The 16,772-nt window shown below is 44.6% G+C and overlaps 1 protein-coding gene across 1 annotated transcript; it reads left to right on the forward strand.

Moving 5' to 3' along the window:
- Nucleotides 1–15,592, forward strand: mylipa (myosin regulatory light chain interacting protein a). The gene is made up of 7 exons (XM_084563239.1): nucleotides 1–564; nucleotides 1,730–1,920; nucleotides 10,158–10,343; nucleotides 11,506–11,703; nucleotides 11,795–11,959; nucleotides 12,872–13,295; nucleotides 13,875–15,592. Exons 1-7 carry the CDS (start codon nucleotides 478–480, stop codon nucleotides 14,067–14,069), a joined length of 1,446 nt encoding a protein of 481 aa, XP_084419365.1. The 5' UTR covers nucleotides 1–477; the 3' UTR covers nucleotides 14,070–15,592.
- The last annotated feature ends 1,180 nt before the right edge of the window (nucleotides 15,593–16,772 follow it).

Consider the following 16,772-nt stretch of genomic DNA (forward strand, 5'->3'; position numbering starts at 1 on the left):
CACACAAACCGACGGGGAACCCCGCATATGAGCCATTAAACTCACCTCGAGGTGCACTGGAGCTAGCTGAAATGTCTAACTCATCAGGAGCAGGTGAGTTAAAAGCCTCGTCAGGTGCGTGCCACGGCTGAGCCAGACGAGGGCGCAGCGGATCCCCCCTCACACACACAGGCACGAGAGCCGAGCTCGAGCCGGAGCGGTGTTGCGGATGTAACGCGACTTGCTATTGGCTGAAACATTTGCAGCGGTTATGCCAAACCGGGCGTGATTGGACGGCTGCATGTGGGCGGTGCTGTGCACGGTATTTCATTGATGTACGCTACAGCTGGTGGCTACAGATTCGCCACACGGAGGGAAAGGACTAAGAAAGTGATGAAGGCTTTGGTATAGACGGGGGGCTTTTTCGAGAAGGCTTGAGAATTGTTTTATTGTTTTAGAGAGTGGCGCACCAAAGATTGCCCAGAAAACACAGCCAAAATGCTCTGTCACGTTACTCGTCCGGATTCGGTGGTGATGGAAGTGGAAGTTGATGCGAAGGCGAACGGTGAAGACTGTCTCAATAAGGTAGGGTGAATAAACACTTCCATTTATTGTGACACGACTGAAAAACACAGTGTCATATTTGAGCATGGCACAATTGCTCCGACTGTGTTGCCCCGAAACTTTAAATTCAACGTCACCCAAAACTTAATCTCGATGTCGATTCGTCTCTTATAAGAGATGTGGCCGTGGCTCAGACGTTAAAAGATTTCTGCACTGTAAGTAAAAATAAAAACAAACGTGCACTGGCATTTAGTGTGAGCTTGTTTTGTAAGCAGCAACAGCAGCAACAGCAACAAAAGCATCGTGTCCATTGTTGCACACGAGATCGGAGGAAACAAAATGTTCTGCGCGCAACGGCAAGGAAAACAAAACGACACATTTGTTTGCAATAATGATAAGAAACAAAATCGTATTAATTGACTATTAAGGTCGAAATGTGACTTTATGCACGAGCACGAAAGTTTTAATAGTCTCGTGGAAAAACTGCCAGCAGTCAGTCAGCTCTACCTGCATGGCTCAGTCACAGGCGGAGTGTTCAGGTTACTTGAGTTCATTCTGCGGCTTTTGCAAGAAGCGCTTAAACTTCAGCGCGAACGAAGTTGTTTAAATATTCACACATTTCCCCTCTAAAATGGCCCCATAAGAACTTTCATTTGATCGCTTATAAAATGTTTTTATTCCTTCCTATGCATGCCATATTGCCAACTTGCCTTGGGTATGAATGAGTTTTATCTCAAGCCTCGGGGCTCCTTATGGACGTTCACCAGCAGTTATGTAAGATCTCCATGGCCGCTGCCGCTGAAGGGGCGTGGGATCGGGGGTTTGATGAGCCCCTTCACCCCGGGAGAGGCTCCAAGTTCATTTGCAAGCTATTGGGAGCTTTTGAATATTAATGTGTTTCAGCTGCATGTGTGAAAGTATCACTTGGGGGTGCAGAAGTCCAAATGAACAATGTGATTTTCTTTTTGCAGACCATCTTTATGTTATAATTCAGTTGATTCTTCTTTACTTTTTGTTATGTCCTGCAGTGAAAAGTCACTTTTCTCATGCGGCTTCTAACCATACAGCCTCCTGTCTAGATCATTTGCCTCATACCCCTTTCCCCACACTTGGTTTCCGGATCCTCTTTGAATTAGATTCGACTTTTTTTTTTTTTTTTTTACCCATTTCTTTTATCTCATTCCAGGTTTGCAGAAAGTTGGGCATAATTGAAGTAGACTACTTCGGGCTGCAGTTCACCGGCAGCAAAGGAGAGAACCTGTGGCTGAATCTGAGGAATCGCATCTGCCAGCAGATGGATAATGTGGCGCCCTGTCGGCTGAGGCTGCGGGTCAAGTTCTTCGTCGAGCCCCATCTCATTCTCCAGGAACAAACGAGGTATGTTTACGAGCCCGCGTGCTTCATAGACTGTGAGGAGTGCCGTTGGATGTTTGGACACGTGTAATTGTAGTTAATCTTCCCCTAATGACACATTCTCTACTCATCTGAGCCATCAGCTCAGATTGTCACCTTAAGAGGTTTTAAAATCTACCGTTTTGTTTTTTTAATTCAGATATATTCTTCTTGTGTTTACTTCTGACTCCATGTGACTCGCAGCGTGGAGCGTGTGCTGGAAAAGACAACGCCTTCATTAGCAAGTTCCCAGGCTATAATCTGATCAGTTTGTTTCCAACAGAGTGGAAATGCCCTGTAGTAACCTCTTCTCTGAGCCCTTCCGGGGTTACTATAGGTCATTCTGGTGGAGCGCCAAGCAGGAAACGTGATATAGCAGCTCTGGGCCTGTGTGCCGCTCTGGGCCTGCCCTCGGGGACCCTCTGTGCGACAGCCTGGACCCCTTGTCACTGCTGCCATTCAACTGAAAATAACTTTTTTGTTTCAATTGTGTGTGGCCATTTGTGTTGGGACAAAAGCCCTCCATCTGACATGTTTGCAGATGCGGTTTGGAGGCAGGCCACTGTAGATTGTTTTCTCCACAGAGTAGATTACCATTTATAGTCACCGTTGCAACTTCTGTCACAATGGATAAATATATCATGTCGGACATTTATTTTTAATCCTACATATCTGAAGTATGACTGTTTTTAGGAAGACGATGGCAAACTAAAAACACTTAGTTGCTGTAAATAGCATATTGAAGTCCAATCTCCTACTATCTGTCCTCTCGGTAGAAAGTAACAAGCTTTGACAAGTCTAGATCCTGACTCAGTATTCCCCTGCCCCAGCTGGGTTTGAAGTTATAAATAGAAAATGCATTTGCAACCCTCTGTGCCAGTCCAAAAAAACTTGCTTTACACATCATATCTTGTGTCGTTCTGTGGACGTTATGTTCGCGCTGGGCGGTGCCGTGAGTTTTAAAATTGCAGACCTGTGATCACAGATGTGGATCAAGGGCACATGCAAATTGGATATCAGTTTGGTGTCTTTCTAGGGTCCGCCACGCTGCTCTCGTCCTCTGTCACCCACAGTCGTCTTGTTCATTAAACTGCTTCTGCTTTGGCAAAGGTTTGCAGGCCAGCGTGCTCTCAGCTGCCCCACGGTTCACCCACTGCCCCAACTTTCAGCCGCTCTCCCTCACCCCCTCCGCTCCATCAGTCGTCACAATATCAACTTTGCTCTTTGTTGGCACGTTTTTGTCGCCGGTAGATGTAAACTGTGCCTGCTCACACTTCCTCTTTTGTGTCTCACCCTCCACCCCCTACTCTGCCCAATATTTGGCAACCTTTTGAAGAGGAAAGTGAAAGGAAAGCGGGGGGAGAGAGAGAGAGAGCGCGAGAGATAGAGAGAGAGCACGGAGGACACTTGGCTGCCTGCGCTTTGACCTCCACTGAACTAGCAGGGGTTATCAGCAGATGGCTGGCTTCGGGTGGGGGTCACGGGGGTTGTGGAAAAAAAAAAAAAGGTGAGATAAAGATGTGAAGTGGCAGGCGAGGGTTTATGGGGTTTGCTGCTAATAAATACTCGGCACGCGGCGCGCACCGCCGTGCCGTCAAGTTAGGTGTTTAATTTTGGCGCACCCTTTGTGACATCCATCTGCTCTGATGTGGTAGAATTGAAGTGGTGGGGCTGCAAACACTGGTATCAACTTTAGAGATGAGGGCACGATGTTGATGGCACAGCAGTAGAGTTTTGTGCATCAACAAATCCCTTAAAACTCCTGTACTCCATCTATAGTTAGTGCATTTTATTAAATCACATATTTTAATATATCATATCATGTATTTGAAGTGATTACTAACTAATATTTAAAATTCCTACATTGGCTTGTAATTAGTGTGTTCATTTGAGTGAATTAGTGCTTTAAAAGGTCCCGTTTTCATCATTAGTTGTGCTGTCACCTTTGACCTAGTTAAGCCGCCACAGCCACATACACGCTGTCCTGATAGCAAATATGTTCTCAGGCCAGCAGGCTGACACGCCTCATCATGACATAAAGCTTATTCTGTTGTACATTTTCATTATTCCCATGCCTGCTGGCCCCTTCCAGCTCTGCAAGTAGATGGTGTGCGCACATGAGCTGGAATAAATGTTCCCGGGCAGATTATGGATAAAGCAACGGCCCGTGCGGTGCCGTAGCTCTCAGATGTGATGAGCTATTGGCCCCTTGTCACTATATAGGCCCTTCTTACGTAACCTGCTGAATCCACGGAGCTGCTTATATAAGCTGCTGTGTACTCTGCTGCCACGTAAAGCCGAGCAGGTCACTTGGATGGTGGTGCTCACGTACAGCTCACTATTTGGGTGCTTTATGTTGATTCACTTCCTTCTTTGCAGAGGAAGTGACATTCAGACGAAACCACGTTTTTGTAGTATCTGTTTAGTAGTGTATAGTATTTGAAACCAAATATGCGTGTACTGGCTGTTTTATAAAATAGTAATTTTTTATTTTTTTTCCCCTTCCACAACCTCATGGCAGACCTTATCCATTTGACTCCTCTTACTTCTAATGTCACTTTCCCCTAAGCTCATTGCATTGCTTTTCCCAGTTTCTGCCCCAGGCTTATTTTAGACAATCTGGTTAACCCCAGCTGTTCTAGGCTTTTTTCCTTCTGCGTCAATGTGTTGTGCGAATTGATTGTTTTGGATCAGTACAGACAGAACACATCAAGGAAAGGCTAACCAAGGAGGTTCGGAGATACAAACATTTGCACTTTCAATATTGTAAAAGTGAAGTAGAAACAAAAATTAAAAGACACGGCGCCGACTAGCATTTGGGTGGCGTTTTTGCAGAGCGAGCCAGACTGACCGAGGCACAAGTATAAATGGCTCGCAGGGGCGTTGGCCACGTGCGTAGGTTACGCCGCTCCATGTCCTACAGTACCCTAAACAAGCCTTTATATGGGCTTTCTCACCACTCCTTTTTTTTTTTCTGTGTTTGGGTAGCACACTACTTCACAGATGCCGTATTAACAACTTTTCACACCTTCAAGAGGTTTAAGAGTTTGCAAAGAAAGTTCTTCGAGTTGTATATAAAGTAATTCTTGGTTGCATATAAAACCGCTGACGTCCCGATCTGTGTTCACTGCTTGACTGCCGCATTGACACTCTGACCACGGGGCCTCAACAACGGCCTGTATCATCTGCGTCATTAAACACTACTTGCTTCAGGGGGTCTTCCTGGTTTAAATATGTGAATGTTTCCCCTTCATTAGCACTTGTAGTTAGCATTCTGATCAGGCAAACGCTGGATACCCTCGGAGGGTACAGCCATTAGCGCTGGCTTTATTAGAGGTACTGATTGTTAACCTTTAAAGCTCTTTGGAGTTTATCTTTAACTTAAGTTCAAAACAACATGAGTAAGAATTGCTTTAATCATTACACCTTAGAGTGATTAAATGTCAGGAGTTTATCAGATAGCATATTTATGGGGTTGTAATACTCAGACGTGCCAGAAATGGGCTAAGCAGTCTGTAGTGCGATGAAACGCAGCACTGTAGAGCAACGACTGTAGACTTAAAATATTTAAATGAACATTGAAATCATTGCTAAATCACCGCGGCCCTGCAGTTCTTGTGCAGCCAGAGACGGGCCCCACTCGGAAATGCATGAAGAATGGCCCTTCACTTGACCGCATTTTATATGCCGCATGATACAGCTTTGTTTTTACAACATTAACTGCGGTATTAGTTCTCCCGTGGAAACCGAGAAGAAATTCATATGCCTCCTCTTGAACTGAATGTTCTGCAAAAACAATTTGGAGGCAATTTATTCAGGTCACGCATACACACGCACACCATCATTTTTAGCTCAGTGTGGCAAGCTACACAAACTATTGAGGCAAAGATCACATAAGATCCCTGTTGGTCTTCACATGTTCTAAAACGCAACAGTTTTTATCAGCAATCTCTGACGCCGATAATTATTCGCTCTTGGCTTCCTTGTGAGTTTCTTTCTTACTCTTCGTATACTGTGCACTGAAGTAACCCTACCCTGGTTTATCTTGATTGAAGTCAAAACATTAGCCTTTGCCCAGGAATTAGATGATTGTTGTGCTTGTTTGGCGTCTCAACTTAGGATTGATGCTGGGCTGTAATCACTGTTTCGCCATCCAGTACAGGGCACCAAGGATTTAGCACACAAACAGCTTCTTTGTTTTATTGCTGCGCAGCTTTCAGTTCAGCTGGTCATGGTTCAAAGGCACATGTGTTACATTTGGAATCATTGCTTTGCTCTGTTGCGAACAGTTCTTTTCCTTCAGCCCACGACTCGAGAGAAGATGCTTTGCAAAGTTAACTACAGTTCATTGACTGCTAGTAACCTCACAGCACATAGTTCCTGGCAGCGTGTTATTTGACTAGCTTACAAACCGCATTGTTGAGAATCCAACCGATGAGGTCTGCAACGCTGCCGTTGATTGGCTGGGTGAGGTGCAGTCTCTAGGCAGAGGTGTTGGGTTTCAGTTCATGGGGACGTTTTGTTCCTTGGTGCAGAGAAGTGGCTGACATTTTGACTGGGGCAGAAAACCTTAAAACGAAACAATGGTTTTATAGATGGGGCGGAACGGACGGTGGAGAGTTTCTGTTTCTTGCTTTAAAAAGTCTGTCCGCTCTTTTTGTTTTTCTGAGTCACCACGATACACATAAAACTTGTAAAGATGTACTGTGAAAACTTTAAAAAAGTAAAGATTACAAGGTTCAACACTCGGTTGCAAAAAATAAAAAATGCACAAAAGCCACATTTGGGATATTTTAAATCTTGACCTTTCATAAACGGGGCAAAAGAAGTCAGCTGAAAAAAAAGTGTCCCTTTAGCAGCAGTTCTGTAGCCAGTGACCTATTTTTAAATATTGTTTCTCAGGATTCGGCTTCAATTGAATTACTCCGACGAAGCAATAAAGTATTCAGGCATTCTTGACCTCTCTCTCTCCCACTGCCTCGTTTTTAAAAGCCTTCAGTTCACCTGCCCTCTGTGAGCATTCACAGGAGTGTTATGACTGCTAATGAGTAAGCTTCTTAAGACTGTGATTGCTGCGTCCTTCACAGAGATAAACTACAATGTGCGGTGTATACAATGCAGTACAGTAGAAGTAGGCCAGGAGGCTTTGGTCTCGGCGCAGACTTCCTGGCATTCAGTCTGTGTGTGTGTGTGTGTTACCGAGGGTCAACATGGAGAACAAGACGGTGTTGTGACGACGGCCGCTGCGTTGGAAGTACCCCTCTCTTTCTAACGATTCATGTGAATAGAGTCATGTGCCGGCGGTCCTTGACTCGGTGAATCAAGTGAGGCAGACAGAGGAGATGTGTGTCTAATAAACCGCTTCGTAAGAGAAAGCTGCGTGACGCCCTCACGTTCCATCGAGACGCTGATTTAAGACTTGTGATTCTGTCTGGCCGAGTCACGCTCAAGGGAGTCACTCACATTCTTAATCGTCCTCTTGGAGACCCGTTCGCTTGAGCGCAGGGGCTCATTTGTCCCGTTATCCTGTTGCCTCTTGTCGCCTTGGTTACGGAAGTGCGTCAGACTGATGTGTTTGTAAAATATCTTTTTTTAGTTTATTTTTTTAAATGTGTATCCAGTCACAAATATTTAAAATACAGAAAATATTTCTAAAATGGGGATTTAAAAAAAAAAAAAAGGCTTTTTTAAATTCTGGCCATGTCAATGAACTGTTTGTTCTCTGGCCTCTGCTATAGCCCCAAGTGTGGGACGAACCTTGACAGGTGCTGAGGTAGCACTGTTTGCTTTCCAGGCAGCTGTACCAGGGTCAAGCTGCTTAGGCCTTGCAATCTACTTAATACAGAGGTCAAGCAAGTATAGGTCAAAGTGTTTGCAGTTAACTGGGAATGACGGGAGTAAAGAATATCTAGAATGAGTTTGAGCCAGTCCAGTCCAAAATATTTGTCTTTGTCATTAGCATAACAAGAGTTGTAGTGGGAGTTTTCACTGCTGGTGTGTCTTCACGTGTACCTCAGTGGGAGAACTCGTTGCCTTCTGTGTGTGGAGCAGCGGGGTGTGGACGGCGTCGGTGTTGTTTTTTTGTGGTGTTTGTCGGAGTGTGTATTCGATACCCGTCGGCCTCGGGCCACTCAGACAGGAACCACCGTCTGTGATCTACCTTCTTGTTGTTAACCTGATCTCCTGTACAGGCTGTGATGGATGTTTTTCTTGCGGTGTTGGCCTGAGCTCAGCAAAGCACGCACGGCTGTTTGCACACATGTTGGTGCCCACAACAGAGGGGAATGCACAAGTCTGATCTCTTGGTTCAAGGGTGCATACCATTGCCCCTGTTGTCAGAGGTGTGACTAACGATGTCTTCTCGTGTTTCTTATTTTATCAGCGTCGCTATAAAATGGACTTGTGGTAAAAGATTTCCAGATATTACATTCCATCCTTCATGATGACTCATATTAACCTCTTGCCAATCCCCGCCTGAACTAGAGTAACCTCTGTTGCTTGCCCTATAGTAACCTTGTATCTACAACCTGTAGTAAACTCAGTCAGGTCGGCCCTATTGTTTTGCGTCAGGCAGGTAGCTAACTAGCAGCACTGCATCACATGACGCCTGCTGGGCCTGACACAATAGAGTGCAGTGTTTGTGTGTGTTTGTTGGGGGGAATGGGATGTTTAACACCATATCAAAGCACTGTTTGTTATGCCAGAGGCTAGTCCGCTATGGGGCTCCGTTGTTTCAGTCTGGCTTTATCAGCGGTGGTGTAGGCCGACTTTGTTTGTGTGCCTCACAGCGGCTTTTCTTGCTGCTGTTGATACTCCTTGGAAGTGCTGTGAGTGCGCTGGACGAGGTGTGTCTGTTTTGTTGCATTCTGAAGCGGCGCACGTGCGCGTTCTGTTAACCTCATGTGGGCCGCCTCTGCCCGTAAGGCGGCGGACAAAACGTCCCCTCCCGTGTCTTCTGTTGTTCCCGGGAGAAACCTCGGCGAGATGCATTATCTACAGACACAAAAATAACAATTTATACTAAACGAGGAGTTCTACGTCCGCTTTCCCCTCGCCGTGTCCCTCGCAAATATCCTCAAGTCATGGTATGACCTGATTTGCACACATGAAAATGTCTCCCTTAGCATCATGCTTCAAAGAGAGCTATAGCCCAAAGGCACATTCCTTTAGTGGGTATAACAAGCAGTTTATGGCTCGATGTGAATTTAGTCTGCCTCATCAGGAAGTGGACGGCACAAATATTCGAGATGAGAGAAAACGGGATGTGAAGTTTAATTTGGGGGGGAGAAAGACGCCCAAGAGAAAGCTGCCCAGCTGGTTTGAAGCCACAGAGCCAGGTGACTGGAACCAAGCTTGTGTACAATCTTCTTAAGGGTGCTATGTCAAAGGTCATCTCAAGGAGGGATCTGTTTTAGGTTACTGGAGTTCATTTCTCTTCATGATGTAAAGATCGAGTCAGTCAGGGTGTTACTCATGTTGACGTCTTGTCTCCTGCTGCTGGGCGGGAAGAGTTCCTCACATCTTCTGGTCAAAACAATGGAAAGACCCTGCCTCTGCTTATTTTTTTGGGGGAATTTTAGCTGTTTTTCTTGGCCGCACCAGAACTCGGTGTTCTCATTTTTTAATCACTCGGCTCAGACAATAACAATTGTTGTTTTTGAGCGCCATTAATCTTTGAACTATTCTCCCAACTGTCATAAACACCAAACCACATTTTGAACATTGAGCAAGAGTATTAACTTGTCAACAAACCACACGGGAGACAAAAGGCTTCACATCATATCCGTTGTCAAAGTCCAAATTGCCCCCACCCCTCTGAATCACAGGGTTAAAAGTCCAAGCCCATTGTATACGGGAGAAAACTCCCATTCAGTCATTTCACTTTCCCTCGAATTCAACTTCAGAGCTCTCAGTAAAATTGAAAGGAAGTGTGTTTTGGGGAAGATCTTGAAGTAGAGAAAGTGAGTCATTACTACGCAAATGTCAGTTGCTTTTTCTTCTGTTTCTCTCACCCACGCACACACAAACGCACTCAAACACCTGCCGTCTGTGGTGAAACTCTAGCCTCGCAATGACCAGCTGCTCTGGCATATGTCAGGTCGGCTCAGCCATCACACACACACACACAAGTTATCTGTACAACTGGTCTCTGAGATGCTAATTTGTCTTAGTTTGTGAGTTTAGCTAAATAGTATTGTTTTTTTTTTCGTTGTTCCCACCAGACACATCTTCTTCACGCACGTGAAGGAGGACCTCCATAACGGACACCTGAGAATGGGCTCGGAACAAGCAGAGGAGCTGAGTGCACTCCTGGCGCAGGCCGAATTCGGCGACTACAACCAAAACACAGCCCAGTACTGGTATTCAGAGCTGTGTGGAGAGGAGCCCAGCACTGCCACCGTCAACAGGTACAACGCTCTCCAAGTAATCAAATGCAGGCTTCAAGAGGAGCTTAAAATGACTTTGTTCATCTGCTAAGAAATGGTTTAATTGGATAGACCTAACTGCACCGCCATGCAATGTTAGTTTTCCTAAGCAGTAGGTATTACTCTGACCAGAAAGTCAACATAGACTGCCTGACCTAAACCTGTTGTGCACTTTTCTCAGTCAACCCTTCTGAAGCTCTGCCCTCTCAATATTTATGATGAGTCCTCCCTAAAAAGACACAATGAAAGTAAAATCTAAAAAGACAAGAAGAAAAAAAGAGAGACTAACAGCGGCTGAAGAGTTGAACTAATCTGCTGCCTTTTAGATTGTACAGCATTTTTAATTGAGGTGAAAGTAGAGAGAAACTTAATAAGTGTCCGTCTTATGCAGCCACAGGCTGTGTGAGAGCTAACAAATGCACCGATCAGCAAACAGCACCTGACATGAGATCTTGCAGCATTTATTTGCATAGTCCAACTGACAGAATCCTGCCACTGTACGTCTTTTCATTGGCACACCAGTCCCATCGCATTATTAGATACCTCACAGTTTGACAGGCACCGCCACCGTCCTTCTCGTGTGACTCAGACCCTTCCACAGAAGGGCCTCACCAGCCAACAACTGCAGTGTCTGCATTTTGTATCTGCAGCCTTTGAAGTGCCTGCTGGAAACACATGGCACCGTTCGTTACAGGCGTCCATCTGTCAAAGCTGCCACATTAAACTCCTTGTCTATGCACTATATTCAGCCAGCAGGCACCATTGTTCATAGCTACACCTACACTTGACCGCAGCCTGTTATTTATGCAGGTGCATGCACTTCCCAACAGTTATTTTCTATAAATGTCCCAGAATGATCCTCCAACTGTGGATCAATGCGGTGCACGTGCTATTATGCATTTCTTACCACAGTCCGCAGACTTCGACCAAAAGAATATTTTTTCTGTGCTGCTATAGCGCTGATCTCAGAAGGGCAGTTGTCAGAAAAGACAAGAAAATTTTCCGCCTGAGGGGTTTGCTCAACTTTCAGCCAGTTGCATTGCTTATATAATACACCGCTCGTTGTGGGTGGCCCTTAATTGAAGATCGAATCGGAGCATTGCAGCTCATTAAACTGGTGTTGTCCTCCTTATTTTTCCTGCAGTATCGTTTCCAAACACAAAGCTCTGGAGGGTTTGAGCCAGGGCTCAGTCGAGTATCAGGCCCTACAGCTGATCTCCTCCCTGGAGCATTACGGCGTGGAGTGGCACTGGGCTCGCGACGCCAACGGTCAACGGCTGGCCATAGGCGTCGGCCCTGAAGGCATCGCCGTTTGCAAGGAGGACTTCAGCTTAGTCAACAGGTACGCTCGTCCTAGATGTACGGTAATAAGAGGCCTGTGGGTCTTCTTGAACAATATGTAACCGTTTCTTCTGTCATTGCCTTATTTTTAGGATAAGCTACCCCATCATCCAGATTGCCACCCAGTCGGGGAAAAGTGTCTACCTGACCGTTACCAAGGACACAAATGACAGCGTAGTGCTTCTGTTCAAGCTGATCAGTAACCGAGCTGCCAGCGGCCTGTACCGGGCCATCACAGAGACCCATGCTTTCTACAGGTGAGAGCTAAAGATGCGCAGTATTTAACTACTATATAATGTGGCCATGCAGGCATCATTTATAAGAGACTTTTTAATCTCTCTAATTACTTTGTGTTCTCCACAAAGTTAGTCCCTGTTAATCATTAGAGGCAAGTACAATACTACTGTACATGGTGAGCCAAGATAACAGTTCAGTCTATTACATTTTAAGCACTGCTTCCCACTTGAGTTGTGTATTTACTCAAACGTCTGTCTGCCACCTTGCCCGTTAGTCATTTACCAGTCTGACCTGTTTGTGTGTACTCCCTAACCACTGTACCATTGTTGCGGAGTTGTGAAGCAGTTCATTGTTCACCGTCCCTCGCTTAAATCTAGTAGGTAATGAGAGGCGGGGGAAAACCTGACCTAAAACGCGTTCTGCTCTACTTGCAGTGCACTGCTCACATGCATTCTCCCACATTCGTACACATTAACCAAAAGTTCATTTTTTAACCTCTTTTTGTGCAATAAAATCAAGCAAAGTGGGACAGACGGGTACAGAAAACATGTCACTGTGACCCTAAAGGGTGTTGAAATGTACAGTACACAGGACAACGTTTTATTGGACAGATAAGATATTTTGTTTTTGAGTGGACGATGTGACAGCCAAACGAAAGATTTGCACTGAGCAGGGACAATAAAAATGGCTGAGCTATGAAATTGTTTTCGGTCACAGTAGTACAAAGGTACAAAAGATGGGCCTGTGCTTTTGTTTCAGGGATGGGTTTTAGCTCTGAGTCTGCAGATTTTTATTTTCTTTTTTTTGCAGGCATGTCTTCATCCTGCTCTCTCAGAATCAAGTGTGTGTAGATTTTGTTGCAGTTGTGTCGGAACAAGATTGATCAATAGTGAATATTTTACAAATATTAATAATCTTCTTTTCATTTCCAGGTGTGACACGGTGACCAACGCTGTGATGATGCAGTACAGCAGAGACTTCAAAGGACACCTAGCTTCGCTCTTCCTCAACGAAAATATCAACCTGGGCAAGAAATACGTCTTTGACATCCGACGCACCGCCAAGGAGGTGTACGACCACGCTCGCCGCGCGCTCTACAACTCCGGCGTCTCGGACCTGGTGTCCCGCTCCGAAAGCGGGGAGCGCTCCTCCCCCTCCCGCTCCCCGAGCAGGGACGACCAGCAGGACGAGGGGCTGGACTGCGGCAGCTGCCAGCAGAGCCGAGCCCTGCAGGAGCGGCTGCAGAAGCTCAGAGAGGCGCTGCTGTGCATGCTGTGCTGCGAGGAGGAGATAGACGCCGCGTTCTGCCCCTGCGGCCACATGGTGTGCTGCCAGAACTGCGCAAACCAGCTGCAGGTGAGACTCTTCTGCGCACTTGGAGGACATATCTGTGGGTTTAAGTTTGTTTTTGAGCCGCGTTAGAGGTTGTTTTCATTTAAATGAGTTTGTCTAAAGTCAGATTTGCTGAGAAATAGTTGAGCTGCTGCTATTTGCTATACTAAAAGTAAATAAAGTTTGAAAATCCCTGACTCAATCATCCTAATTTGAGTTTCCAGTTTTTACCGAAAGCTCTTTAATTATACTTTACTTCCAACTTCTCATCCTTTTATGGTCCTTTAAGCAACGTCCAAAGTCTTACTTACACTCCACTGACCTGATTGTCCCCACACTTAAGCAGCTAAATGTTGCCCATCTTTGTGGAAGCAGATGGTGCACGTGTGAGTTTGTCTTATGAAGGGATTATAGCAGCCAGGCACATCTCCCTTCCATTAACTCGGGAAGGAAACGTGACCCAGCTAATAGACGAGTGAGTCAGTAGAAACTTGAGACATGAGGAGGAAAGAATAATTATGGAAACAGTTTTCAGATGATCGCGTTGATGTTTGTCGCGGCGAGCTTGCGTTCTGAACACCCGTCTCTGATTTCCCCACTCAGCTGTGTCCCGTGTGCCGGTCGGACGTGGAGCACGTGCAGCACGTCTACCTGCCCACCTGCACCAGCCTCCTGAACCTGACACTGACCGACAACCACCAGCACCGTAGCAACATCCCCGCACCCATCCACAGGGACATGGCCTCCCCTCACAGCTGCTCCACCAACGACTATGAACACAAGCTCTACCACACATAAAGGCCACTCCACTAAGACTTTGAAGCTGCACCAGTCGGATTGCAGAAACATGGAACGTCTCTCGTCCATTCCTGCCTGGACTTAACCGACTACCAAACTGATAGAAACTCCTGAGCATGATCAAAGACATTCAGACTCCTCTCTCAGCTTTGTTTGTGTGTGTGTTTTTATTGTTCATTTCCTTTGAACCATGAGGTTCTGGTTCTTAGTATTTTCGCTGTCGATCGTGTGCCATTCTGTCCAAATTGTGTTTTAAACACCGTTCTCTCTGACAACAATATGATTTTTAGATGAGACTGTTATTAATTAAGTTATTGCATCAGTTGATCTGATACAAAATTTTCAGTTTGTGTTTCGTTTGCTCCACAGTTGGTTGCTCCATATCAGGCTCCTAGCCCCAGATCTTGAACCGTATGATGAACTTTTATAAAATCTAAACACATGTTTTTGTTTTGTTTTTTAAAGCTTGCATACATTTTAAAACTTCTGTTTTTGATCTAAGAGCTGAATTTTATGCTGTGTGAGTGAAATGCATTTTATTTGTTCTTCACGTTCCATGCCAATGAGGAGGTATTTAGAGGCTTAGCAGTACTGCTCATGAACATTGCACTGCATACCAATTAGACACATTGGGTAATAAGACTACAGTGGCCTTGTTCATGCAATCTTAGGGTCTGGTTGAAGACTCTTTAAGCTCAGCAGAACTCCATCTTGGTGACACTCCTTCAAACTCTCTCACCTCAAAACCGGCCTGGATTATTAACTGCCACTTTGTCCAAAATAAGAAGCCCGGTTTCATCAACTACTCCACATAATTTCTGTCTTTCTTTTGGACGGAGACGAAGATAACTAGCAGCTGCTTCCTCTGAAAACCTCCGCTCTAAACGTCTTCTCTTGGGTGCACTAGTGAGCTCTTTTTGATTTATTTTAAAGGGTACTAGGAGATCTGTATGTGCAATACTCGCTTGTTCTTTTTGCCAAGCTTTTCATTTTTATTTAATTTCAAAGATTATATTTAAACAAGAAGAAAAAAAAAACATCAACACAACATTGTCACTTTACCAAGAAAGTTTTCCACACGTCTGTAGAGGGTTTGGCCTTAATGTAGCAGCAACACGTGTCTATTATTACAAATTTTCCACCGACCTTTTTCTTTTTTTTTTTTTTTCTGGTGAGAAAAGGAAAACTGTGTTTCTTTTGTGCTGACACAGTCGAGCTCAGTCACTGCAGGGGAAGACTTTATTTTTCACATTGTACAAGTAGTGACTTGTTTCTGTTTTCTGAAGCAAATGCCACTATGCTCTGTAAAATAACTCGAATAACTAGAGTGAAATCCTTTTTTATATAAATATATATATTCTGCTTTTAACAAAAGAGAAAGTATTAATAAAGTTGTTTTTAAAAAACCAAACACCTGAGAGTTGTGCTCACAGTTTTGTGTTCATCAAGTCACAATATTCAATTAATTCTGTTAAACAGAAGACCCGTGTAAACAGAATGCAATGATCTGCAAACCATTTAAACTATTTAGCTCAAAATAAAACTATATTTGAAACTGAGAATTTTTGAATACATTTTATGCCTGCAGCACATTTCCAAAAAACATTGAAACAGTGGAAAAAAACTCTTGCATCAAAAGAGTTTTTTCATCACCTGTAGCGATGGAGATTTGGTTCACCTCTCTGTGAAAGAGGGTACATGGGCAAATAGTTCAGTTTAAGAAAAACATTGCCATTGAAAGTTTGAGGGTTTCACATATTAACATAATGACTTAATGCAATTTAAGAGTCAAAGTGTCCACAGGAATCTCTACTCAAAGTCTGGAAACTTAACATTGAGTGGTCGTGATCGTCGGCCCTCGGGCGGCACTACATTTACAAGCGGGCACTGTTCTCTATTGGAAATCATTACATGGAGTCAGGAGCACTTCCGAGAACCATTAACGGCGAACGCAGTGCGGCGCCGCAAGCCTAGCATGCAAAGGATAAAACGTACATGAACAAGGTCAGGGGCCACAGCAGCCGTCTCTGGACCTTAGCTCATTTAAGATGGACTGAAGAGAAGGATAAAGGCGCCCCGGACACTCTCTCTCCTCTCCCTACTGCCATCAGGCTGCCGTGTCCACTGTCTGAGGACAGAGACTGAAGAGCCTTAACCGGACCTAAATACCTCTGCACTTTAGTCATATAGCTGCTTTCAAATATTGTAAATGTATGTATATACTACTTTAAGTTTACAGTCTATATTTTATTTTTACATTTCTACTTGTATTGGGTTAGGGTAACCCTCGTGTGCAATGTGTAATTATTGCTGTTTTACTGTATTACTTTTTTACCACTGGCTGCAAGTACAAAAATACACTTCATTGTGCATTTTACTATGTATAACTGTGCATGTGACAAATAAAACCCATCTTATCTTATCTTAAGTAACAACCACACGAATGCCAGGTCCAAAAGTTTCCCAGCAGAACGTTGTATTGTCACAAGATTTTATTTACTTCTTATCACCAGTTTACTGACTGTAATATTGTGGGTATTTGTAAGGAGAAAGATTTAAGAAGTTCAGAGTTACTTCATAAACACTCAGCCAAAGTATTTGACTCACAGCCACGTAGACATTCCAGTCTCAAAAACACACCGCGTGTTCCAGCTCTTTCTCGTGCTTGCTGTGTTCACAAATTCAACCAAACTGAGAGACTGA

Source organism: Chelon labrosus, assembly GCF_963514085.1.
Source record: "Chelon labrosus genome assembly, chromosome: 16".
NCBI lineage: Eukaryota > Metazoa > Chordata > Actinopteri > Mugiliformes > Mugilidae > Chelon > Chelon labrosus.